Below are 27741 nucleotides of genomic sequence, written 5' to 3' on the forward strand. Positions count from 1 at the left end.
ATCTAGCCACCAGATATTTTTTTTCCTGACCCTTCCGGACCCTCCACTATTTTTGGTGACGACACGTATATCTAAATAGTAGGTGAGGCTCAGCACCCTGATGGGGTGTCCTGGGAGTGGGGAGTTTGAATGCCCATCTATCTTTTGATGACTGGGGGTACAGCTGCCCCCTCCACCTCAGCTAGTCTTCACTGCTTTGGTGAGAGGGGAGACTCTGTGTCTCTGTGTGTGTTCACAAGCAGGCATGGACACGTGAAGGTGTGCAGTGCTCACTGGAAGGCAAAGGCCAGTGTGGTCCTCAAGACAGAAAATTCCACCACTTCCCGCCTGCTTTACGTGGGGACCCTGTGCCTCTCCTGATGTTGGATGAAAATGCCCCTTAGAATCATGGAATCATAGAATTGCAGAGTTGGAAGGGGTTCCAAGGATCATCTAGTCCAACCCCCTGCAATGCAGGAATCTCAACTAAAGCATCCAGGACAGATGGCCATCCAACCTCTGCTGGAAAAACTCCAAGGAAGTCCACCACCTTCCAAGGGAGCTCATGAGGAGATTTCACCCCTCCCATATCCAAGAATCTCATGATGATCTCTGCTGATTCTCCAGAGAGGAGGGGCAGTTTTCTACTCTCTACTTATTCAGCTCCAGCACCACATCAAAGAGTCAGTCAGTCAGTCAGTGTGTCGGAGAGAGACTGTTAGAGATCGTGTGTATAGATAAGGTTGCTGCTAAGAGCAGCTGCAGACACTCAGTGTAGTGCAGCATTCATTTATGCTTAGACCTCATTAAGCTCTGTATATAGTTGTATAATAGTTGTAGATAGAATAAAGAAGATATTCTACAGAGCTGCTCTCCGAGTCGTTTATACTCTGCTGTACTCTGCTGTGCGACGACTGTCTTGTTGGAGTGAATCCGGTGCTCACAACTCTAAGCTGTGAGTCCACAGCACTTTGACCTGTTCCTGTGCAGAAGGTGGTCTCTGGAAGTGCTACCCAGCTCGCCTAGCCCAGTCGGGGCTGAAGTAGATGAGTCCAGTTAGTGGCACTGGCTCAAGGGCGATGCTGACAGCTCGTTCCACTGCTGAACAGCTCTTACTGTCAGAATGTTCTTCCTGATGTTTAGTTGGAATCTCCTTTCTTGTGACTTGAAGCCATTGGTTTGAGTCCTCCCCTCCAGAGCAGGTGAAAGCAAACATGCTTCCTCTTCCATGTGACAGCCCTTGAGATATTTGAAGACGGCTCTCATATCTCCCCCAGTCCCCTCTTTTCCAGAATAAAAATACCCAGCTCCTTCAACCACTCCTCATAAGGCTTGGTTGCCAGACCCTTGATCATCTTGCTTGTTCTCCACTGCACACATTCCAGTTTTGAGAAACCAAGTAATACCCTTCCTTTCTCTCCTTATTGCTAAAACACAATACATATCCTGTAATGAAGAGGCATTATAATCTGATGCAGACAACCCATCTATTTCACAGTTTATTAGGAATTACCGTATTTTTTGCTCTATGAGACTCACTTTCCCCCTCCTAAAATGTAAGGAGAAATGTGTGTGCGTCTTATGGAGCGAATGCAGGCTGCACAGCTATCACAGAAGCCAGAACAGCAAGAGGGATTGCTGCTTTCACTGCGCAGCGATCCCTCTTGCTGTTCTGGCTTCTGGGATTCAGAATATTTTTTTTCTTGTTTTCCTCCTCCAAAAACTAGGTGCGTCTTATGGTCTGGTGCGTCTTATAGAGCGAAAAATATGGTGCTAACTTATAGACCAGCTAGCCAGTTTTTAAGGAATCAGTTGAATGTCACAATGCCATATGATTATAAAAAGCTCAGCGGAAGTTCTTGCGTGTAGCTGATTTTTATGTAATTTTTTTAATAATTTATTTTCCAAAAAGATGACATCAAAAGTAAACATAAAAACAGCAGTATATAAAACTGATTTTTATGTAATAACCACCCTCCCTCCCTTGGTTGCTGAAACATGGCTATTTCACAGTTTATTAGGAACTGCATAACTTAAAGAGCAACTAGTGAGTTTTTAAGGAATACGCAGAATGTCACAATAGCATATAATTATAAAAAGCTCAATGGAAGTTCTTGAGTACAACTGATTTTTATGTCAATCTCCACGAGCCTGCAATGATGTACTTGTACTCTCCGTCACTGAGAATCTAACCGACTGACCCCTTTGGGACAGTGTTATGTTGTCCCCACTACTCTCTCTTCGTGCACTGCTTCGTCTTCTTACTGGAGCTGGAGGTTCAAGTAATGAGGATACAAGGTCAAACAGCACAGCTATCCAGGCCAGACCAATGACGATCCAAGTGGCTGCGAGTAGCCGGTAGCCCATAAAATATGTCCTGTCATGCTTCCTCCCTGGAGACACAGAGAAAAGCACATAAAGTGTGAGGAGGTGATTTAAAGGACCCGCCAACTCAGACTTCCGGCTTCTGACGATGAGATATGGCAGCCTCCCAAGAGATCAGACAAACAGCTGTGCCAGTAATTCAGGGTTAAATAATTACAGGGGCGCCGACTTATAAAAAATATTGGGGGGGCGGGGGCCCATACCGACTTATAAAAAATATTGGGGGGGCCCAAGACCTCCAAACCGCTGCTGCTGGGGGAACGAAAGGGGCAAGCCCCGGGCTGCCCTGACCTTAAGTGAACCTGTGAGGGCCCGCCCTTTGCGGCAGCCGATTGGCTGCCACCGTGGGCAGTGAATATTAATGAGCTAGGGGGAATCCCCGCTTCTTGCGGGCCTGACGCCAGCCCCGCGAGATTGTTGATGGGTCGAGAGCCCGCAACCCCACCCCCTCTCTAGATCAGGAGTGGCTTTGTTTTAACTCATTACTGAATGTATTTTAAAAGGTAACTATCGTCAAACAAGGGACACAGGTGGCGCTGTGGGTTAAAGCCTCAGCGCCTAGGACTTGCTGATCGAAAGGTCGGCGGTTCGAATCCCTGCGGCAGGGTGCGCTCCCGCTGCTCGGTCCCAGCGCCTGCCAACCTAGCAGTTCAAAAGCACCTCCGGGTGCAAGTAGATAAATAGGGACCGCTTACCAGCGGGAAGGTAAACGGCGTTTCCGTGTGCAGCTCTGGCTCACCAGAGCAGCGATGTCACACTGGCCATGTGACCCGGAAGTGTCTCCGGACAGCGCTGGCCCCTGGCCTCTTAAGTGAGATGGGCGCACAACCCCAGAGTCTGTCAAGACTGGCCCGTACGGGCAGGGGTACCTTTACCTTTACCTTTTATCGTCAAACAAGGAAAATAAAAAATACCAACATAATTTTGTGATTTTACAAAGCATAATATAACTAATAATTTTCTTAAATTATTGGGGGGGCAGAGCCCCCCCAAACGAATTTTTGAGGGGGCTCGGGCCCCCTCAGGCCCCATGGAGTTGGCGCCTATGAATAATTAACCCTGACCCACACGTCCCGGGGAGGGGGGAGCTGCGCCACACCACCCGCAGACCGTAGGTTATCTGCATCCAAGGCACGAATTTAGCAACTCTCCCATGTCAGTCCCGTCAGCCGGGAGTTCCTGCTTCCTAAAAATTAAAAGGTTTGGCAAAAAAATCCAGGCGTGTTATGGATGGAACGAGTTAAAAGAAAAATCTGCTAAACTACACAGTTGCTGGAGGCCAAGTTTTGGACTTCAAAAAGACTCCTTTCTTGTCGTTTTGATGAATGAGGTGAGCGGCTGCCGTACTGTTATATTTGGTACTTCATGACTTGGCGAACCCCACCAAGAAAGAATTAATTACCCAAAGGAAATGCAGGAGGCGTAAAATAATTGGACTTATTGGCGTTATCGCAGTCCTCAACAAAGAGCCCTGATCAAAATTGGCAGAGCAAGATCAGATATGACCAGATCAGCTCGGGATGAGGAGGAAATATGGCGACAGTAGAAGCTCTGACACAGTAAGAAAAAGGATATGATCAGAAAAAGTCTCCTTCAATGGGGGGAGATTGGAGATATATTTTTATTGGAATTACAAAAGGGGTGTTCTTTACAGAGGATGCATTTACTTGCATGGAATTCAGTGGTACCTCGGGTTAAGAATTTAATTAGTTCCGGAGCTCCACTCTTAACCCGAAACTGTTCTTAACCTGAAGCACTACTTTAGCTAATGGGGCCTCCTGCTGCCGCTGCGCTGCCGGAGCACGATTTCTATTCTCACCCTGAAGCAAAGTTCTTAACCTGAGATACTATTTCTGGGTTAGCGGAGTTTGTAACCTGAAGCATCTGTAACCTGAAGCGTCTGTAACCCGAGGTACCACTGTATTACTGTTTGAGAAGAGAGTGGCGGTGAACTCTGGATGCCTGCCAGCTGTCCGAGGGCCCCGGAGAGCTGGCGTGGGTTTTTATGGGGAAACCGGAACAATCTTTGTGTGACTTACTGATTGCCAAGTACACTCCTACAATACATTTGAAACATTAAAGATCAAAAGACAGTGCGAAGTCGCTAATGAACTTCAACCTTGGATGGAAGTCCAGAGCCTGTTAGAACAACAATCAGCAGAAAAAGGAGAGGTCATCGAAGGAGGACTGTGCTTCAAAATATTAAGACTGAGAACAATGTGGGAAAAGCCCTCTGCATGATATAGAAACAAGGAATGGTCAAATAAAACAAGATAGTTATACCAGCGACTGACTGATCGAGAGAGGAAATTGTCAATATCAGGACTGGAAAATTGTGAAGTAACAAAGAAGACAGCAGAAAGATAAAGGATGGACATTTAGTTCTTGAATCCAGAACACGGGAAGTCCCATTGAAATTAATTAATTCGGATTATATAATTCCTATTTTGTTTTTGAATGTGGAAATATTTGGTTTGATTTGTTATTAATAATGTTTTTTAATTGGAAAATGAATAAAAATTATTTACAAAAAAAAAAAGGAAGGACTCGCCAACTCAGTTTATCTAAACTTCGTTAGGTCATGTTCACACCATACATTTAAAACACATTTCTACCACTACACATAGGAAACTGCCAATCTCCTATTCGTGACGGTTTGGGCTCATGATGGTGTTTGAGCCTGTCAAGGCTTTGGTGTGGTTGCACTACCAAATTTCCAATCAGTGCACATCCTGTAACTTCCTGCTCAATGATGATGATGATGATGATATTAATAATAATAATTTTATTACAGTGGTGCCCCGCAAGACGAACGCCTCGCAAGACGGAAAACCCGCTAGACGAAAGGGTTTTCCGTTTTGGAGGCGCTTCGCAAAACGAATTTCCCTATGGGGTTGCTTCGCAAGACGAAAATATCTTGCGAGTCCCCGCGGTTTTTCCCCGCTTTCCCCCCCTTTTCCTAAGCCACTAAGCCACTTAACAGCTGATCGCTAGAAGCCGCTAGACCGCTGTAGCACTAATCCGCTAAGCTGTCAATGGGCTTGCTTCGCAAGACGAAAAAACCGCTAGACGAAGAGAATCGCGGAACGGATTCTTTTCGTCTTGCGAGGCACCACTGTATTTGTACCCCAACCATCTGACTATACAGGGGTGCCTTCAGATGTCTTCTAAAGGTTTTGTGGTTCTTTATCTCCTTGACACCTGATGGGAAGGTGTACCACCTCTTCCTGGTTCCCTGTATCCTCACTTCTTGCAGTGAGGGACTGGCCCCAGGCCCTCAGAGGTGGACCTCAGTGTCTGGGCTGAATAATGGGGGTGGAGACGCTCCTTCAGGTATACTGGGCTGAGGCCATTTAGGGCTTTACAGGTCAGCACCAACACTTTTGTGCTCAGAAACGTACTTGACTAGAAGTATAACCACCCCACCCAACTCCACTTACCATTCCTCCCTCCACCTTGGTATACTTATTTGTATAACATTATTCTTGTTTATAAATAATAATAATAATAATAATAGAAATGTAGAAACATTTATTTTCATCCAACATTTGTTGGCAACAGTTTGTTTCAGTTGTTGGCCTCAGGCAGCAGTGGTTGCAGTTGCTAGAATGGTGCAAAATTTATTCATTTTGTTAGATTGTGCCCAATTCTCCAGGTCGTTCTGAATTCTGGTCCTGTCTTCTGTGGCATTAGCTATCCCTCCCAGTTTGGTGTCGTCTGTGCATTTGATAAACATCCTCTCAATTCATTCATCCAAGTCATTCATAACGACAAAACCCTGTGGCACCCCACTTGTCCCTTTTTTGCAGGATGTCAACAAACCATTAATGAGTACTCTTTCGGTTCGGTCAGTCAGCCTGCTACAAATCCACCTAGCGCTTACCTTCTTCAACCCACATGTTACCTGCTTCCTCTGGAGAAAATCATGCAGTACTTTGTCAAAGGCCCTACCAAAATCAAGGTATAATATGTCCACAGCATTTCCCTGACCCATCAAGTTTGTAATTTGATCAAAAAAAGAAATGAGATTCTTCTGGCATGACTTATTTTTGAGAAACCCATGTTGGGTCTTAGTAATCACAGCATCCTTTTCTAAATGCTCACAGACCAAATGTTGAATTATCTGTTCTAGGATAGGGATGTCCTTAATAATAATAATAGTAACAATAGTAACAATAAGTTTATTGTTTATACCCAACCCATCTGACTATGTTGCTCCAGCCACTCTGTGCGGCTTCCAACATATAGAAAAGCATAATAAAGAAGTAAACTTTAAAACACTTCCCTATACAAGGCTGCCTTCAGTTGTCTTCTAAAGTTTACTTATCTCCTTGGCTCGTGGGTCATAAAGCTCCATACCCTTCAATATTTCTCCAATGAAAATAGGGACGTCTTAAGGAAAAGCAGGACATTCCAGGATCAAATCAGAAACTGGGATGGCTTCTGTAAATCTGGAACTGGTCCTGGAAAATAGGTATACTTGGAGGGTCTGTACTTGAGAAACTTAAAATATGGTTTGGGTTCCAAATTATAATCATTGCCAACCATCATTTTGTATGTCACCTGATCTGAGCTTTCATATTCTTCAGCACAACAGTGAAGCCCACAATATGAAAGTATTTTGAAAGCCTTACCTATTAGATAGTCTCCAAAACCAATGGTGCTGAGTGTAATAAATGTAAAATAGACAGCTTCACTATAAGTCCAGTCCTCCATCCATTGAAAGAGAAACGAAGGCAAAATAAGAAACATTTGAATCCCCAAAACCACATAGAAGAAAAGATATTTTGCTGTTTTCTGAAAGATAAAGCAAAAAAGAAAATTAAAAAGGTAGGTTTGATGCAACAGAGCTCAGTGTTCTTGGCCTCCAGCCATGCACAGGGATTTTAGGCTGCATTAACAAATAAATAATAATAATTCTACCCTAGTTAGACTTCATCTGGAGAACAATACCCAGTTCTCCATATGACACATAAGCCAAGCCACGGTTTAGTGTGGCAGTGCAAGGGTGCAAGTGTTGGAGAAAATAATAATTTAATAAAACTGTATTTTGATCATTCCGTGTTCTTTTGACTCTACGGCCTGGCTGAACTAAAAAGGCCTGTACCTGCCTTTTTAGTACAGTACAGAACTTTTACAATACAGAACTACCTGCTTTGAGGTACTGTGCATAGTGAATGTCCGTTCACAAACACTGTTAGAATCTATGGGTTCCACTGTATGCCTAAAACAAGAATCAGCTAGGCATGGCAATTGTGATCAGTCTTGAATTGTTTTGTTAAAAAAAAAATGAAAGAGGAAGAAATTGGAAAACTTGGAATGAACAGGAAAATTAGTCAAAGTCTTAAGAAAGAAAGACACTGAAAAATGGTTGTAGGTGGGGGGCCACCAGGGGGTGCATTGGAAGATGGCCGACAATAACATCTCTCCAACCCACACAAGGTAATTAAGAGGCTGATATGGGAGTATGCAGCCTCCCTTGCCCCCCAAGGGAATGGGGGGCACTGCCTTGCCTGCTGTGTCCATAATTCACCCCCGGATTCAAAAGAAGGGAGTGAGGACACTAGGCACGAAGCCCTCGGGTGAGGTCGGCTCTCCTGGATGCTGTCTCTGATCGCGCACTGGTTTGCATCAGCTCAAAATATATAATTGGAAAAGAAGCAAATGCACATACTTCAAGTGAAGATCAGGAGTAAAGACTGCTGATTAATGGGATCTCTGTGATGCGGTGTGACGGGCTGGACAATAAATCAAGTGAAGACTCATCATTAAAAGATCGGTATGTTGGAGTGAAACGGAAAGGGGGGGAGGAAAAAACTTTTCTTTTTTTTTTTTGGTCTTATGTGAGTAGCCAATAACCCTCCCCCCCAGAGAGAAAGAATTGTTGCAAATTACTAATCACAAGCAGGAGATTAAGAACTGGGTGGAAATGAATTACTGATCAAAGAGAGGACTGGTGGGAACATCAGGAATGGAAAGAAAGCTTTGTGACAGTGTTACAAATGGAGATTCGTCAAGACCCACAGGAGGACGAGGGGGAAGGAGGACCATGGTCATCAGAATGTGAATGTATGGTTATCGGAATGTGAATTTGACCTGGCAGGGCCCCCTGAGATACAGATTGGCAGGCCTGTGGAAATCAACGGACAGACTGTGGGAATGTTCTCTACGGAGGTGTGGAAATGGCATCTGCCCTTTATGTGATATGGCTCTTGGAGAGTGTAAAATTCACACAGGATATGTTTGTTTTCAACCCGCTTGTGAAGATTATCAGAGATCACAAAGAAAGGAATATATGATAACAACAAGAAGATGAGGAAAATAATAAAGGGACTATCTGGACAGAACTGGACAGAACTGTGAAATTAAAGCAGCAGCAAGAGTGATGTTTGGATCCCTTTTGGAGCTTGAAGCATGGGTACCCCCAACAAAAATTTTTAGAAAATTGGCTGTATAATTTGGAACTAATGTGATTTGGAATTAATGTGATTTGATTGGCCTGTTAATAAAAATTATTTTTTTAAAAAAAAAATGGTTGTATGTAATCACACGGCATTATGATGAGGGCTGATCTGAAGAACCAAATGATTTGAATTGGTTCAGGATGACGACATGGGGTTGCACCTGTTAAGATTGCTGTGATCCTTGGATTGGTGAATAAAAATGACGTGTGTAATCTAGAAATGTATAAAGAACATGGCTTTGGATGTGGTTCTTTGCAGCCTTCTTCTTATGTGTGAGGCTGTCCCTATGCCCATTTCTTTTTCAGTAAAGGCCTATCATTTCACTTGGAGGTTGCATCCTTTTCTTTTGGGTTGCTCTGTGGGGAAGCTACAGTCGAGGAACCTCCTTTTAAATTTCTCCAAGACAGGCTCCAGGAGAGGAGATGGTGGCTGCTTTGGCCACAAACTAAGGCATGGTTTGGCTTAGCATGTTTGTCCAAACTCAGGCTCATTGTTTGTGCCTGCAGACAAACCACAAGCTGTAAGCAAATAAGAAACCTTCATTTTAGAAACAAACAAGTATCTAAAAGCCTTGCTCTGTCATAATCCCGTGTTAACTTGGCAAACTTGATTTTCTAAACATTGAAAAAAATAGAACTATAGGGGAAAGTAATCTCCGAGTTTGTAATATCCAAACTGTGTTGTACATTTTGTTAACGTCTATGCTTCAAAGGGTGACACTTCAATTTTTGTTCAGCAATTTTTGCACCCACCCTCACACCCACTAACATTTTGGAGAATTAAGAAGCATTAAATTCCATGAATTTGAGAAGATATATTTTGCAAATTTATACTGGAGCCATTTTCACTAAAGGCAAACAGCTGTGTTCCAAAAATATGTACTGCTAAAACAAATAATTTGGGGAGTTTCTCTCATTCCTATTTGAAGGCAGAGCGAGAGTTTATCCTCCTCACTTAATTAGAGGGCATAATTCACATGTCTAATTTATTATTGTCTTCCTCCTATTATAGATGCAGCTAATTATATATGTATATGCAATATAATAGAAGAAGAGCCCTGCTGGATCAGGCAAGGATCTAATCGAGGATCCTGTTCTCATCGAAGATGACCAGATACCCACAGGAACCCTGCATACAGGACTTGAGTGCAGCAGCAGTCTATGTCACCCTCAGTCTTGTGACTGGTAAGATTAGAAATTATCTGCAGATGAATTACCTTGTTTTCTTTCCAATACACTTTCTCTGCACAGGTTTCACAGATTCTTGAGACAAAAAAGCCAATATAGTTCAAGCAGATGAGGTTGAAGGGGATTCCAAAGAGAGCAAAAATAACACAAAAGATCTGACCATCTGCTGTTTGGGGACAGAGGTTTCCATAGCCTGTTAAAAGATTAAGAAAGGGTTGCAAAGGACGTCAGCAACTGTCGATTTGCCAATTACCTTCAGAATTTTTCAGTTCTTCAAAATTTGTGACACAGTTATTGGATTAAAAAACAAAATTCTTACTTCTTTTGGGATAAATTTAGAAATGTATTTGATGATATGTCTTTGGTGATGAAATTGGGCATGCAAGGAGTGTCTTAGATAGAGGAACCACCATCGTGCCCAGATATCCCATAATAGCCCTCAGTGTCAGCCTTCAGGGCATCTGCTCAGACAAACCTCCCTTTTAGGTTATTTTGAGAATGGACTCAATTATGACTTGGCTGATCTATCTGCCAATTCATTCTTATTAAATAATTCTTATCCAGAATGTAAATTGGGACTTCCGGCACGGAATGCCATGGCGTGCAGCGGTCCCATAATAGCGGATCCCGATTCTGCACTTAATCAAGGATAAAAATGAGAGTAATTATCCTTCTGGAAACACACACACACCCTAGTCGGAGGGGCGAGCCTTCACTTGCAGGTTGTCCATTAACTGTATCTCGTTCCGACGGAATACGAGGGCAGGGGCACTTAAAGAACAGGCATGTTTTGGAACAAGGAGACATGGGAACCTGCTAAATGAAATAAGCCATTGTGTGCCAAGGTTTTGATCTGGAGAGGACTTCACCGTAACAGGATTATTATGTAAGTGAAGGGGAGCCTTTCGTTCTCTTTTTATATTTATATTATATTTGATGATCTATGATCCAGCAAACCTTCACTAAAGACATTTTAAGAAATTATTAGTGGACTGAGTTTATTATTGGAGTACAACTATAAAGGGAATGCAACAGGGACTTTTAAAAAAAGACTTTAGAATCTGCCTACAGAGTTCTTCAAATGAAAGACTGTGAAATACTGTGATGCTTTGTGGCACTGTCTCCTATAGGTAAAGGTAAATGGACCCCTGACCATTAGGTCCAGTCGTGACCGACTCTGGGGTTGTGGCACTCATCTCGCTTTATTGGCCGAGGGAGCCGGCATATAGCTTCCGGGTCATGTGGCCAGCATGACTAAGCCGCTTCTGGTGAACCAGAGCAGCGCACGGAAATGCCCTTTACCTTCCCGCCAGAGCAGTACCTATTTATCTACTTGCACTTTGAGGTGCTTTCAAACTGCAAGGTTGGCAGGAGCAGGGACCGAGCAACGGGAGCTCACCCCGTCACAGGGATTCGAACCGCCGACCTTCTGATCGGCAAGTCCTAGGCTCTGTGGTTTAACCCACAGCGCCACCCACGTCCCTACTGTCTCCTAAGGGGAGTGTTAATTTGGATCTACAACTGCTTTGGTGAGACATCAGCTTGTTAAAAAAGTTGGGAAGATTAAGAACAAAGAGCTAGGTGTCAACCCGGAGCATGGCATGATGCCAGTATGCTTTTGCTTCAGATAAACAAGATGGTGACAGTGCTGGCTCTGACGCACTTTGAAAAATCACTCTCGAAGGGAGACAGCGCGGAAAAAGGATGATGCATTATAACATGAAAAGAAGTACAAAAGAAAAGTATTTTACACAGAAAATTATAAGCTTTAAATGCCTCTTGCAAGTTAATGGATATGGATTTTTCAAAATACGAGTGCCGTTGTTACACTGGCGGCTGCAAAAAAACAACAACAGAAGAAGGGATCGAGATAGGAATTGTTATTTTTGGATTACATATGAGACTATGTGTGGGACTTTGGAATAAATTATCTCCAAAAGATCAAAACACAGGAAGCCATCTAATGTGTTTAATTTGGAATGTATAACGGGTTTTATAAATTGTATTATGATTTGGTATGATTTGATATCCCCCTTCATGGATCACTGCCTTGCCGTGGTGAAGGGGCTTGAATAACTCAGAGAAGCTATGAGCTATGCCGTACAGGGCCACCTAAGATGGACAGGTCATAGTGGAGAGTTTTGACCAAACGTGATCCACCTGGAGCAGGAACCGGCAAACCACTCCAGTATCCCTGCCAAGAAAACTCCATGGACAAAGATTACCATAATAAAAGACAAAAGTGGAAAGGACCTAACAGAAACATAAGACATCAAGAAGAGGTGGCAAGAATACACAGAGGAACTATACCAAAAAGATATGGATGTCTCGCAAACCCCAGGTAGTGTGGTTGCTGACCTTGAGCCAGACATCCTGGAGAGTGAAGTCAAATGGGCCTTAGAAAGCACTGCTAATAACAAGGCCAGTGGAAGTGATGATATTCCAGCTGAAATATTTAAAATTTTAAAAGATGATGCTGTTAAGGTGCTACACTCAATATGCCAGCAAATTTGGAAAACTCAGCAGTGGCCAGAGGATTGGAGAAGATCAGTCCGAGACCGAGAACTCCCAGAAGTGCAAGCTGGATTTCGAAGGGGCAGAGGAACTAGAGACCAAATTGCAAACATGCGCTGGATTATGGAGAAAGCTAGAGAGTTCCAGAAAGACATCTACTTCTGCTTCATTGACTATGCAAAAGCCTTTGACTGTGTCGACCAAAGCAAACTATGGCAAGTTCTTAAAGAATTGCGAGTGCCTGATCACCTCATCTGTCTCCTGAGAAATCTCTATGTGGGACAAGAAGCTATAGTTAGAACTGGATATGGAACAACTGATTGGTTCAAAATTGGGAAAGGAGTACGGCAAGGCTGTATATTGTCTCCCTGCTTATTTAACTTATATGCAGAATTCATCATGCGAAAGGCTGGGCTGGATGAATCCCAAGCCGGAACTAAGATCGCCGGAAGAAATATCAACAACCTCAGATATGCAGATGATACAACCTTGATGGCGGAAAGTGAAGAGGAATTAAATAACCTTTTAATGAGGGTGAAAGAGGAGAGCGCAAAATATGGTCTGAAGCTAAACATCAAAAAAACGAAGATCATGGCCACTGGTCCCATCACCTCCTGGCAAATAGAAGGGGAAGAAATGGAGGCTGTGAGAGATTTTACTTTCTTGGGCTCCATGATCACTGCAGATGGTGACAGCAGTCACGAAATTAAAAGACGCCTGCTCCTTGGGAGAAAGGCGATGGCAAACCTAGACAGCATATTAAAAAGCAGAGACATCACCTTGCCAACAAAGGTCCATATAGTTAAAGCCATGGTTTTCCCAGTAATGATGTATGGAAGTGAGAGCTGGACCATAAAGAAGGCTGATCGCCGAAGAATTGATGCTTTTGAATTATGGTGCTGGAGGAGACTCTTGAGAATCCCATGGACTGCAAGAAGAACAAACGCATCCATTCTTAAGGAAATCAGCCCTGAGTGCTCACTGGAAGGACAGATCCTGAAGCTGAGGCTCCAATACTTTGGCCACCTCATGAGAAGAGAAGACTCCCTGGAAAAGACGCTGATGTTGGGAAAGACGGAGGGCACAAGGAGAAGGGAACGACAGAGGACAAGATGGTTGGACAGTGTTCTCGAAGCCACAAACATGAGTCTGACCAAACTGTGGGAGGCAGTGGAAGACAGGAATGCCTGGCGTGCTCTGGTCCATGGGGTCACGAAGAGTCGGACACGACTAAAACAACTAAACAACAATGATTTGATATCATAATAATGTGGCCCATATTGGAGTGTTATTAATGAAAATTAATAAAAATTATATCTAAAAAAAAAACAGAATTCAATTTGGCTGCTGGTGTAAGAAGAGGCATTAATTAAGAGGCTGAAAAACAAAGCAAAAAGCTTATCTTAAATTATCGATGCTCAATAACGTTTACCAATGGATAAGGATGATCTGCTTAATTTAAAATCTTCATCTTATATTACTTTTAACTCTCCATTCCTTCAGTGAGATTAAATCCATTAGCATGGGAATAATAATATAATTGTAATTTATTATTTTTGTGTCGCCCATCTGACTGGGTTGCCCCAGCCACTCTGGGTGGCTTCCCCTGTCCCATAGAAACAATACTTCGGTCTTGTCTGGATTCAGCCTCAAACCGTTGGAATGGAATGCGCTGTTTACTTAAAGGGACAGACACAAGTTTTCAAAGCAGAGGCTGCTAAGGGAGAGATGAACAGAACTCAATATGGCAAAGACATGGCTGAACACACCATTGATTGTTAGTATCATCCCACAGTTATTGCATAAGCAATTGCAAGAGTTTAGTTTGGTTTTTATTGTATGTTGAAAAGTTTAAATATATAAGCAACATGCTCCATGCATTTGTAAGGACCAGACTTGAGTTGTTTTCAGCTGAGATCCCATGAAGATTTTGCCAAGCACCTCGGAATAATCAGAGAGCCAATTAGAAGACTAATAGTATCTACTGATTGAAATTTGCAAGTGGAAAGAGTCAAGAAATGAAGATTCCTGGGATACCTCAAGTCCAAAGGCTGAGAAACAGATAAGCCCTTCTCTCGGGTCTCAGAAGCCGCAGCTTTATGGCCTGCACTTGAAGAATGGATTATTTTATCCCTAGCACACTTGAATCAACAGTTTGTGCTTCACACCAGAAAGCTTACCCAGAGCTTTCCAGATGGTGTGTCGCGACAAGTTAGTGTGTTGGCTGCAATGTGTAAGTGTGTCGTATGAATGCTGGAGAGGGGTTAGTTTAACCACCGGTTTGCTAAAGGTAAAGGGAGCCCTGGCCATTAGGTCCATTCATGACCGACTCTGGGGTTGCGGCGCTCATCTCATTTACCATCCCACCGGAGCGGTACCTATTTATCTACTTGCACTTTGATGTGCTTCCGAACTGCTAGGTTGGCAGGAGCAGGGACCGAGCAACGGGAGCTCACCCTGTCACAGGGATTTGAACCACCAACCTTCTGATCGGCAAGCCCTAGGCTCTGTGGTTTAACCCACAGCGCCACCCGCGTCCCTCTACCGGTTTGCTAGTAAAACTCAATTACTGTGTCACAAATTGATGCATGTATAAAAACTGTGTCACCAACCTGAAAAGTTTTGAAAGCTCAGGATGAAACAGTGCTAAAAGGGTAGGTTCGCCCACTCATTCAGTGCATGGTTTTCTGCATTGAAGGCATTCATCTGGACATAAAGGGTGTGTGGTTTCTTGAGTGTATTTTGTAGCTTACTTTAAAGAAGTAATTTGCATTGGGAGACTGTCATGAGGTCAGTTGCACCTGGTGGGATTTGAACTTGTTTCCCTAGCCCAACTACTTTCCACAGGGTGGTTTTAATAATAGGTTGACCCCAGAAGGGTGGGGAATAAATAACTAATCAGGGAATGGGCTCATTGGGCATATAATAAATGAACTATTTATTTGGCCAGAAAGGGCAAGACAAAGATGAGATGTGAAGGATGATGAAAGAGCAAAACCAAAGCGTGCAACTTAACAAAATTTATCTAAGCAAGGGCAGTTGAATGCCCTGCATACTATATTCGCGAAGAAGCCAGAACCAAATGACAGTACCTATTGTGGCTAACATAGTTCCCACGAAGAAGAAAGAATTAGCGAAATCCCAGCTGCTGTGTTTATCATGAGGTTTGGTTCCTATTGGATCTATTCCCAACCGAACAGCTTTTACCAGTTTCTGCAATTGAAGGCAAGACTCAGTTTGAATATTCCAACAATAAGAATAGCCCCTCCTCTGATTATCACAAGATACTGCTAACCAAATTGCTATGCACTCAGAAGGGAAGTTCTTCTGGATCCGTCGAGCCACCATGGCATTTCTTTGAGCCAGAACTTTCTGGAACTCATTTCTGGCACCTCTCAAGTAGGAGCCTTTGCCGTTAGAGGGGAATGAGGGAGGTTTCTCTCCCTTGAACCCAAGAGAGGGTTTTGTAGCAATGCATAAATGGCTTGGTTTTATATCCCGCCCTCCCCAGCCAAAGCCGAGCTCAGAGCGGCTAACCACAGTAAAATAATAAATTCTTTTGGACAGAGTCTGCTTGGAGTATTGGCTCTCCCATATTCTCAGTCAACGAAACAATGGTGAGATGGCCCCATCTCCCACCCTCTGTTCTAAGGCACAAACACACTTTTCAAGGCAGTTAACCAGACAATGATTCAGCTTTTCTGTGAACTTGAACAGAGTCACCTGTTTTGCAACTGCTATATGACGTATGTTCTCCTTTCCCCAGTATAGTGGTACCTCGGGTTAAGAACTTAATTCGTTCTGGAGGTCTGTTCTTAACCTGAAACTGTTCTTAACCTGAAGACCACTTTAGCTAATGAGGCCTCCTGCTGCCGCTGCTGCACGATTTCTGTTCTTATCCTGAAGCAAAGTTCTTAACCCAAGGTACTATTTCTGGGTTAGCGGAGTCTGTAACCTGAGGCGTATGTAACCTGAAGCATATGTAACCCGAGGTACCACTGTATATTCTTTGCAAAATATGTTTCCCAACAAATGCAGTACAAATGCTAACAAAAACCTGCTCCTTATAACTGAATCGGAGAAAACGTCAATTTGGGTTTATAATGGATTGCTGTTCACAAGCTGGTTTTCACGTGGAAAGCCCTAGAGTAACGAAATGGTGCTCAGACACGGAGCTTTAAATCATGGCCAGGCCTGGAGAGAGTGGAGGAAAGCTCAGTGTGGAAAAGCCCATGCTGCCTCCAACAGTGTTGGCAGAACACAGCCATAATGTCTAGTAGCCATTCCTTGTCTTATCCTCCAACAATTTGCCTAATCCTCCATGGGGATAATTTTTCACATGCAGAAAGAAGAGTGAGTCCTTATGGCTCTATGCTGGCCACTGATTCTGTCCCCACCTCAATTCCCACCTCCTAAACTGTATTCCCCCCATGTATACTTTCTGATCTCTCAGCCTCTGGTGTCCTGCCACGGTCTGTCATTTCAGTCTTGCTAAAGTAATGCCTTACCTGTATGAATACCTCCACCTCTTCTGGGCTGAGAGCGGTGTAGTTCGAAAAGAATTGTGCTTTCATGCGAAACGTTGCTTCTTCTAGTCTTTCATGGTGATCGTTCTCCAGAAGCTCAATGACAAGGGCACCCATCACTATGTAAGTCATGTAGCCAGCCAGCAGTAGTATGCCCTGCTTCCTGCTGACACGCATCTTGTCCTGTGTGGGAATGAGAGGCAAGGAAGAAGCAGACACAAGAGCAACTATAGTTTAGTAAGCAAGTCCTTATTTGTCTTGACCCAGACTCAACAGTACAGCCCCATAGCTGGTCACTCTCCATAGCTGGACCCAAGCTAACCAAATGAATTTCAACAGGGACGAATGTACGGTTCTGCACTTAGGCATGAAGAACCAGATGCACAAATAGAAGATGGGGGACACATGGCTAAGTAGCAGTACATGTGAAAAGGATCCGGGGGTCTTGGTGGACCACAAGCTGAACAACCGTGTGTCAACCGTGTGTTATTAATACCACAAGATTTATCTAAATTAGTATCGTTAAACATCAACAAAATGTAAATGACATTCCCAGAGGAATTGAAGGAGGCAGTGGTGCACCCACTCTTAAAGAAAACATCATTAGATCCTTTAGATCTATCCAATTACCGCCCAGTTTCGAATCTTCCGTTCCTGGGTAAGGTGATTGAGAGAGCAGTTGCTGAACAGCTTGGTGGGTTTCTGAATGAAACCTCGGCTCTGGATCCATTCCAATCCGGCTTCCGCGCTGGTCATGGGACTGAGACGGCTCTGGTCTCCCTAACAGATGATCTCCGTAGGCAGCTGGATCGAGGCAGGTTGGGGCTGCTGATTCTTTTAGACCTGTCAGCAGCCTTCGACATGGTCGATCACAAACTCCTGGACGACCACCTCTTCGACGTGGGGATCCAGGGCACAGTCCTTCAATGGCTGCGCTCGTTTCTCTCTGGTCGGGGACAGAGGGTGGCGCTTGGGAGGGAATTGTCATCGCGCCACTCCTTGGTGTGAGGAGTGCTTCCGGGTGTGATACTCTCCCCGATGCTTTTCAACATCTTTATGCGCCCCCTCGTCCAGCTTGTCCGGAGTTTTGAGTTGGGCTGCCATCAGTACACTGATGACACCCAACTCTATCTGTTGATGGATGGCCATCCTGACTCGGCCCCAGACATACTGATCAAATGTTTGGAAGCTGTGGCTGGATGGTTACGTGGGAGCCGGTTGAAGTTAAATTCTTCGAAGGATGGATGGCGGCTAACAAATTGAGATTGAATCCTGACAACACAGAAGTACTGTTTTGGGGGGACAGGAGACGGGTGGGTGTGGAGGACTCCCTGGTCCTGAATGGGGTAACTGTGCCATGAAGGACCAGGTGCACAGCCTTGGAGTCATTCTGGACTCCATGGAGGCACAGTTCAATTCTGTATCCAGGGCAGCTGTTTATCAGCTCCATCTGGTATGCAGGCTGAGACCCTAGCTGCCCACACTGTCTCGCCATAGTGGTGCATGCTCTAGTTACCTCTTGCATGAACTACTGCAATGCGCTCTATGTGGGGCTACCTTTGAAGGTGACCCAGAAACTACAACTAATCCAGAATGCGGCAGCTAGACTGGTGACTGGGAGCGGCCCCCGAGACCATATAACACCGGTCTTGAAAGACCTACACTGGCTCCCAGTATGTTTCCAAGCACAATTCAAAGTGTTGGTGCTGACCTTTAAAGCCCTAAATGGCCTTGGTCCAGTATACCTGAAGGAGAGTCTCCACCTCCATCATTCTGCCCGGACACTTGAGATCCAGCGCCGAGGGCCTTTTGGCATTTCCCTCGCTGTGAGAAGCCAAGTTACAGGGAACCAGGAAGAGGGTCTTCTCGGTAGTGGCACCCGCCCTGTGAAACACCCTCCCCTCAGATGTCAAAGAGAAAAATAACTACCAAACTTTTGGAAGACATCTGAAGGCAGCCCTGTTTAGGGAAGCTTTTAATGTTTAATAGGTTATTGTATTTTAGTGTTTTGTTGGAAGCCGCCCAGAGTGACTGGGGAAACCCAGCCAGATGCACAGGGTATAAATAATAAATTATTATTATTATTATTATTATTATTATTATTATTATTATTCGAAGACAGAGGTACTTTGGCTGGGTCAGAACGATATGGGATTGGGGGGGGCAACTCCCATCTCTTGCGGGGGCGCAGTTAGTGCCAGCACTGTCCGTTAAGAGTTTGGGTGTAATCTTCGACACCTCCCTTTCCATGGAGGTGTAGATTGCAGGCTATAACACGCGACGGTCACCTCCAGTCTGGATTATTGTAACTCACTCTATGTGGGGCTGCCCTTGAGACTGACCTAGAAACTCCAGCGGGTGCAGAATGCCGCGGCGAGACTCGTTACGGAGTCCTCGCTGCGGGATCACATTCACCCAGTGCTATACCAGCTGCACTGGCTCCTGGTGGAATACAGGGTCAGGTTTAAGGTGCTGGTTTTAACATTTAAAGCCCTATACGGCCTAGGACCCTCATACCTACGGAACCGCCTCTCCTGGTATGTCCCACGGAGGACCTTATGGTCTTCAAACAAAAACATCCTGGAGGTCCCAGGCCACAGGGAGGTTAGGCTAGCCTCAACTAGAGCCAGGGCTTTTTCGGCTGTGGCTCCGATCTGGTGGAACGCTCTGTCACAAGAGACTAGGGCCCTACGGGACTTGACATCTTTCTGCAGGGCCTGCAAGACAGAGCTGTTCCACCAGGCCTTTGGCCAAGGCACAGTCTGACCCCCTCCTTTGGTAATCCTCACAGAACTCTAGCCCAATGGTTGCCATTAATTTGATTTCAACTGATTTTATAATGAATTGATTTTAGAATGCTGTATTATTTTACTGTTGTTAGCCGCTCTGAGCTCAGCTTTGGCTGGGGAGGGCGGGATATAAATAAATTATTATTATTATTATTATTATTATTATTATTATTATTATTATTAGGTATCAATGGATATCAAGAAATGGCAGTCATTGAACCTGACCCTGTGGGGGAAAGTCAATGCTCTTAAACTGAACATAATACCTAGACTAGTTTATATCTTAAGAGGAATTCCAATTCACAAAATTAAATATTTGTTTAGAAAATGCCTTTGGGACTCTTCAGTTCCAAGAATATCGATTCAAAAAAATCAAATATTGATAAAGGAAGGAGGATTTGGGATCCCAGATTTAGGACTGTATCACTAAAAAAGACTGAGACTGATGAAATGGAAAAATAAAAGTGAGACTCCCTTCCACGATTGGATTTAAGACATACAAACTTGCAACATATGAGCAACTTGCGTTTAAAGCAGACTTGCCGTGGACAAATTCAATGATATGTTGAATCCATTCTTACAAATACTGTACGTAGTAGGTTAAGATCTGGTGAATTAGAATAACAACTCTGTAAAGGATACAGTTTTGTTTTTCCGCTCTCCCCTCTTTACTTTGCCTTCTATATGGTTTTTTAAAAAACTGTCTCTAGAAAATGATTGCAAGGAAGCTCTCAGATGACAAAACCATATGTGAATATGTTGCTAGAAAAACTCGAAAAAAATCTTCATGTCGTATAGGTGTCTAAAATAAAAGATTATATTGACTGTGCAAAAAGCAACTGCTTCATTTACTTCTTGGGAAAGTTGCTTGGAGTGTTAGGATACTGCATGTCAAAACACACTTTCTCTTTCCAGGTTTGTTTTAGTTTTTTTTAAGAAATACAGTTTATTGGGAAACATGGAGGAAGAAAACCAGAAGGTTTTGTCATGTTGGAGCTAATGTGTGTTCCCACATCCATAACCAGCCCAGGGGTCATTTGGAGGAGGGAATTGAAAGGAGGGGAGAGGTCTTTGCTTGGCTCATCACTCACCCTGATAGGGACATTCGATTCCAAATCCTCTTAAATGATCCACTTCTTTGACTTCCGATATCTGATGGGAGAGTCTCAGTGCTTCCCTTTCACTCGGTAGCTATTTGGTAGGAGCAGCCTGACCACATCTTCATGGGCTCTATGAGGTCATGGGTATATTACTCTCTTTTGTGGACTGGCTTACCTGGTCCTCTGTGAGGTCATGCCCTCTGTACCTGCTGGGCTGCTGAAAGCCTCCAGGTCTGAGAGGCTGGTAGGAAGATCAGACCACAGTATTTTAGAAATGTACAGGGGCGAAATTTGACCTATTGCTACTTCAAGCAATGGGAATGCTCATCAGATTTGCAGATGGCACCAAACTGGGAGGGGTAGCTAATGCCGCAGAAGAAAGAATCAGGATTGGGGGTTGCCATTTGTCCTCTTTGTCCTCATGGGCATTTGTCCTTATAGGCAGAGTCATCATAGTGATCCATACTTAAAAGCAGAAGTCAACAAATGTGTCCTCTTTTTTGCAACCCTACATTGAGCCCCAGCTAACAAAATGAATTTCAATAGGGATAAATGTCAGGTTCTGCACTTAGTGTTTTTTTTATAATGATATTTTATTAGAGTTTTCAGAATAAGACAATAACTGGGAAAAACACAGGAAAAAATACCAAAACACAAAAATACAAAAATACAAACAATTAACATAATAGAAAGAAAAAAAGAATAAAAAGAAAAAAGAATAAAAAATCCCTCTCTTTTTTTAATCTCTCTTCTTTGGTTAACTTATTTTCCTGACTTCCTCACGCCTCCCTTTTTGTATTCCACTTAGAGACTTGGTTCAGCAAATTCATCCTATTGGTCTATCCTTAATTATTTTTTCTCACATATTTAACTTTAAACTTTCATCTAATATCAATCCACTCTTGCATAATCTTTTACCTTATTACTAGAACCCCTTCATTTCATTCCAATGTCATCAACATTCAAAAATTTTACAATGTTTCTGTAAATAGATTTTAAATTTCCTCCAATCTTCTTCCACCGACTCTTCTCCCTAGTCTCGAATTCTGCCAGTCATTTCCGCCATTTCCATGTAATCCATTACTTGCATCTGCCATTCTTCCAGGGTGGGTAGATCTTGTGTCTTCCAATGCTTTGCGATGAGTATTCTTGCTGCTGCTGTGGCATACATAAAAAAAGTTCTGTCCTTCTTTAACAGTCAGGTTCTGCACTTAGGATGGGAAGAACCAGATGCACAAATATAGGGCGGGGGGAGGTAATCTGGTTTACTAGCAGCATATGTGAAAAGGATCTACGAGTTTTGGTGGACCACAGGCTGAACATGAGTCAACAGTGTGATGCAGCAGCAAAGCTAATGCTATTGTTAAACCCTTGGAATGAATAAATGCTAGGATTTTGGTGAATTGGGATATGGATTAGAACATAAGCTGCAGAGCTGTTCCAGACAGAGAATTCCTGGGCTGGTTTATGCAAATCAACCTGGCTGACCCAGGGCTATCAAGAGTACTATAGGGGTCGTTAACAATACAAGGGAACTTCCCTCTTGACCCTAGGTGTGAACAAAGACTGGGGATTTGGTAGGTTGCCAGGGTACCTGCTCTGGGGGAAGGCAAGGGGTCTCTGGGGGGAAGAAAGAGGGGGGAGGAGAGATCCATCTTGGAGAGAGAGGCTGTATGCCTGTACTGCTGCCTCTTGAACTGAACATGCCATAAGATCTAGACTCCTTCCATGCAGACTGAAGGTTTAAATAGTTGAATAAACCCTATTTTGTAAAGTCTGACAGTTTCGCCGTATCTTCTATTCTCCAAAGTGACTCTCGGCTACATATCAACAGAAGCATAGTGTCCACATCACAGGAAGTAATAAAGGTATCCAGAGTCTAGATGCCAAACCTGATGAGGAACGGTTGAAGGAGCTGGGTATGCTTATTCTGAACCAGAGGAGATATGAGAACCATCTTCACATTCAGGAGGACCCAACCAACATAGAATCATAGAATCATAGAGTTGGAAGAGACCACAAGGGCCATTGAGTCCAACCCCCTGCCAAGCAGGAAACACCATCAGAGCACTCCTGACATATGGTTGTCAAGCCTCTGCTTAAAGACCTCCAAAGAAGGAGACTCCACCACACTCCTTGGCAGCAAATTCCACTGTCAAACAGCTCTTACTGTCAGGAAGTTCGTCCTAATGTTTAGGTGGAATCTTCTTTCTTGTAGTTTGGATCCATTGCTCCGTGTCCGCTTCTCTGGAGCAGCAGAAAACAACCTTTCTCCCTCCTCTATGTGACATCCTTTTATATATTTGAACATGGCTATCATATCACCCCTTAACCTCCTCTTCTCCAGGCTAAACATGCCCAGCTCCCTTAGCCGTTCCTCATAAGGCATCGTTTCCAGGCCTTTGACCATTTTGGTTGCCCTCCTCTGGACACGTTCCAGTTCATAGAACTGTCCTAAATCCCATCAGCTGCCAGACCATAGGAAACAGCCTTAAATCAAGTCAGATAATTGGTTCGTCTGGATGAGCATCAGCTACACTGGCCGGCAGAAGCTCTCCCGGGTTTTTTGTCTTCCCCAACCCTACCTGGAGGGGCTACAGATAGAGTCTTGAACATTTAGCATTTAAAGCATGTTCTCTGCCACTAAACTGTGACCCTTCCTCATCTCTTGAATATCGGATTATGCCTTCAGAGCCTTTCCAGGCCATCGGTTTCTCCCAGAAGGAATACTGTGGTGTTTCTAAATTGCAAGGGGAGGTACAGCCATCTTTCTTCCAGTTAGCATCTCTTGTTGCAAGTCAATTGCATTTCCCCAGATATGATCCACAGCATTTGATCTCTGTGAAATGCACCCAGCTTGAACTTGCTTTGCACTAATGAAGTGCTTTGTGGCCTGGCAGCACCATCCCTGTGATAAACAGCAGTCCTCCCTTTTTCCTGTGTTATGACTCTCATTTAAAACCTTTCTATATCTGAGGGCTGGGAAGAGAGGAGCATTTGGGTAGCTGTTTAAAGACAAATGCCTCTGAAAAGGCAAGGAACAACAGCAATGCCATCCTCTTCCCTAATAACTAGGATTGACAGGTCTCATGGGGCCAGTGAAGTACAGTGGAACTTCGGAAGCCGAACGCCTTGAAACTCGAACGTTCTGGCTCCCAAATTTCAGGACTCCCCCGCACCCCCTCCATGGAGTCCGATTTTAAACATTTATTTCTACATAGTCTTCCATACTCCAATTTTTATATCAAAACATATTATCCATAGTAGTTGTTACACTACAAGTGAAATCAAAATTCTACTAATGTTTCCATCTGCTTACAGTGGTCTCCTAAATAACTTATAATTCCCCACCACCACCATCTGAAACCCAAGGTTTACCAAATGTGAAATATATCTGCATATTATTGTAATGATCTCAGACAGGTAAGCAAGTCCCGATAAAAATTTATGACTCTCTGGCAGTTTTATGGTACGCTTATTTACAAATTATACCCAGAGCATGGCTCTGAGCCTGCCGCTCTTTGCTAAAAGTCGGTCACTTTGAGTCTCCTTTCCTGTCACACCACGAAGGGTGCCAAAGTCCAGACCTTCCTCTTTTGCACTTCTATTACACTTTAACCCTTTCAGCCCTTTTGATTCGGGGAGAAGGTGGGTAGATTCCCTCCCTCTCTCAGAAGAGCCCACTGAATGCTGTTTCTCTGCTGGTTGCATAGCAGCCCCTCAATGCCATCTATCTCTCCCCCTCCTGCCTGCGAGCTGTCTGAGTCTCCTGCTCTATCTGAGTCTGGGAACTCTTGGTGAAGGGGGTGCAGAGCTAACCCACTCCTGCTCTGTCTGCATTCTTTCGTCTCCAGAGTCAGACTCTGGCTCTCTCTGTACTGGTATTCCTTCATCTTCAGAGTTTGACTCTTCCCAGGCATTCGATTTAGCCACGTCCCTGACAATTATTTTCAGCTGTCCTACCCCACTAATGAAAATAGTGCTGTGCTGTACTCTTAAGAACATCATCGACACCCGAAGATGGCTTGCTTCCCCATTCTGTTTCCAGGGAAGACAACAAGGAACCTTGCAGCACCTTAACAGAATGAAACAAGGTAAGAGGAAGATATTTAGCTCTCCCAGGAGCAGAGCGTCTCTGCAAATGTAGTAAACAGGAACCTGATACTTTGGAGCATCTTTTCTTTTCTTTTGGCATTTATACCAGAAGACAATTGTTAGAGGCCTTACAACTCAACAGGCTCAATTCTATGCCACCAATGGTTCAGGACCTGCTCTCGGACAGGAATGATCAAATTACTTTAATAGTGGCTGAATTTTGGAGTGCTGTCCATGTAGAAAGACTGGGTCATTATAAAGAGATTTAGTGGTTCTTAATTGATCGGTGATGTGGTAGTGTTATATTGTATTATTTATGCAAATTGATTTTCTCTGGCATTAAAGATCTGACTGGGACAAACCTTGTTATGCTGAGCTCGTATTTTGCACAATTTGTATACGGTGTTTGTTTGATAATGTGTGGTTTGCTATGCCTAATAAAGGATTGACTTATTATATGAGCCACCCTAGCCACTAGAAGGCTGTGAAAATTTGTGACCCTCCTCCTGACAAATTACTCCTTTAGGTTTGTATTGTGTAGGAGAGGTCCGCCTTACAGGGTTGTCGTTCTGAGTCCCAACTTTCTCTCTGGGTTTCCAGTCATTATTTTTCTTGAAGGGACTGGGTGCTAGCGCTCCCCCTAAGTCTCCTTCGATTTCATCTAACAAGATAGAGACTTCAGTTACTGTTTCCAGTTTCTTATCTTTAAGGAACCAGCGTAGGTGTGCAGGAACCTGTCTATAAAATTGCTCTAAACTGATCAACTGTTTAAGTTCATCCAAGGTTTTGATTTTACTTCCTTCCACCCATCTGTCCAGAGCTTTATCAATACGGCTACTCAGCTGGGCATAAGTCTCTCCTGGTTTTCTTTTAATGTCACGAAAGGATTTTCTACTTTGCTCTGCAGTTAAAACAAACCACCCTTTCATTCTTTCTTTGAATGTGAGATAATCAGAGGTTTCATCTTCTCTTAAATCGGAGTATATTTCACTCAAAGTTCCACATATCTGTGGGTGTAAATACAGCATCCAGTTTTCCTCAGGAATATTTAAGTCCTTACAGGTCTGTTCAAAACTTAGCAGGAATGCCTTTGACACACTTAGGGAAATCTCTTCACATTAGCTGAGGTAAAGTCTCCACCCATACCAATGTGGCAGTTCTGCTCTCAGCTTAATTTCCTCCATTTTTAAAAGAAACATGTCTTTTTCATGGGCCATCTTGACCTCCCTTTCTCTTTCTTCTTGGGCTAATCTGGCATTTCTTTCTTTTTCTTTTCCCTCATGAGCTAATCTGCTCTCTCTCTCTGCCATATCTCTCTCAGCCTGTATCTGTGCTGACCGAATGTCAGCTGCAATTCTGGCCTGTTCAGCTGCTAATTTTGCTTTTTCCTTTCCTTTCTCTGCTTCAACTTATGTCTTTCTTTCTCTGTTTCAACTTCATGTCTTTCTTTCTTTCTTTGCTTCAACTTTAGCCAATTCTAATACTAGCCTCAGCATTTCTAATTCAGTATTAGGATTCTCCTCAGATGCAACAGCTTCCTGTACTGGGTCATCCCGAGTCTCTTTTGCCTGGTGCTTGCTGGCCATTTTCTGACAGAAAAAAATTCTTCTTTCAATAAAATAACCTCAGTACTTTATTAAACTGGATGTTCTATATCTGCACGTTTCTGTGGGGTTTTTAACTTCATACCACAGCGCTGCCACTACTTAATATGCAACGGCGCAATGGCTCTCTCTCTCCCTGGCGCCGCTGCGCCAGCCCTCCGTTTCCCTTTCCCTCAGGTGAAATCCCGAATGGAGAATGAATCACGAGTGACAGTCAGTATTTTCCATCACAACATGCCACTCTTCTTTTCAGAAGCTTAGTTTGATCAGCATCGAGTATACAACTGATCAAACTACAAACTACATTACTTCTGGTAAATGAGCCACCTTAGCCGCTAGAGGGCCATAAAATTTGTGTCCCAGACTGTTTCTTGTCTGCCCGTGTTGTATCCGAAACCCGAGGAGCACATTGGTTGCCAGATGTGAAATACATTGGCAATATTTGCATTAAGGGGCATGACGAACTCAGATCTATTTATTTTTAGTATGCCTCTTCTTACGGCCTTTTAAATGTGTTTGTGGGAGTGGAGGGCATTGTTTTGTTTTGGGCTTTGTTTTAACTATTTGTTTTGTCCTTTTACCCTGTATTTTTTTTTCTTGTGAACCTCCCCGAGACCTTCAAATGAAAGGCGGTGTATAAATTTAATAAAGAATGAAAAAAAATAATTAGTTGGCTACAGCCCCTTGTTGTCGTTGTGGGAGTGCTTCCAGCTGAACATTCCACCACCAGCACTGAGATGGATGAATCTCCTTTCCCAAACTGAGTGGTAGAACATCTGCTTAGCAGGCAGCGAGTCCTGAGTTCAAACTCCAGCATTTCCAAACTCCTGTTTGAAATTCTGAATTGCTCCTCACGGTCAGTCTGAACAGTATTGTGCCAAATGGCCCACTGGTCTGACTCTGTGTAAGGCAGCTCTCCGTGTCCCTAAGCATTCTAAATGGAGTGCATTTGTTAAGGAATGCAGATTCTCCAAGTTTCCATCCCTGTTTTTGATATGATCCTTAAAGGTAAAGGTAAAGGTACCCCTGCCCGTATGGGCCAGTCTTGACAGACTCTAGGGTTGTGCGCTCATCTCACTCTAGAGGCCAGGGGCCAGC

The 27741-nt window shown here is 43.7% G+C and overlaps 1 protein-coding gene across 1 annotated transcript; it reads right to left on the minus strand.

The window, feature by feature from the left end:
• Positions 1-1835: 1835 nt before the first annotated feature.
• On the minus strand, positions 1836-27277 carry LOC309371735 (potassium channel, subfamily K, member 16-like). Its single transcript, XM_081914687.1, is given in 7 exon segments — positions 1836-2372; positions 6999-7161; positions 10045-10208; positions 15622-15742; positions 17038-17238; positions 26971-26990; positions 26993-27277. Coding segments are annotated over 7 exon segments (1035 nt in total). The 5' UTR covers positions 27102-27277; the 3' UTR covers positions 1836-2115.
• Between the last annotated feature and the right edge of the window lie 464 nt (positions 27278-27741).

The sequence above is a fragment of the Podarcis melisellensis genome, assembly GCF_964234715.1.
Source record: "Podarcis melisellensis genome assembly, chromosome: 1".
In the NCBI taxonomy this organism is placed as follows: domain Eukaryota; kingdom Metazoa; phylum Chordata; class Lepidosauria; order Squamata; family Lacertidae; genus Podarcis; species Podarcis melisellensis.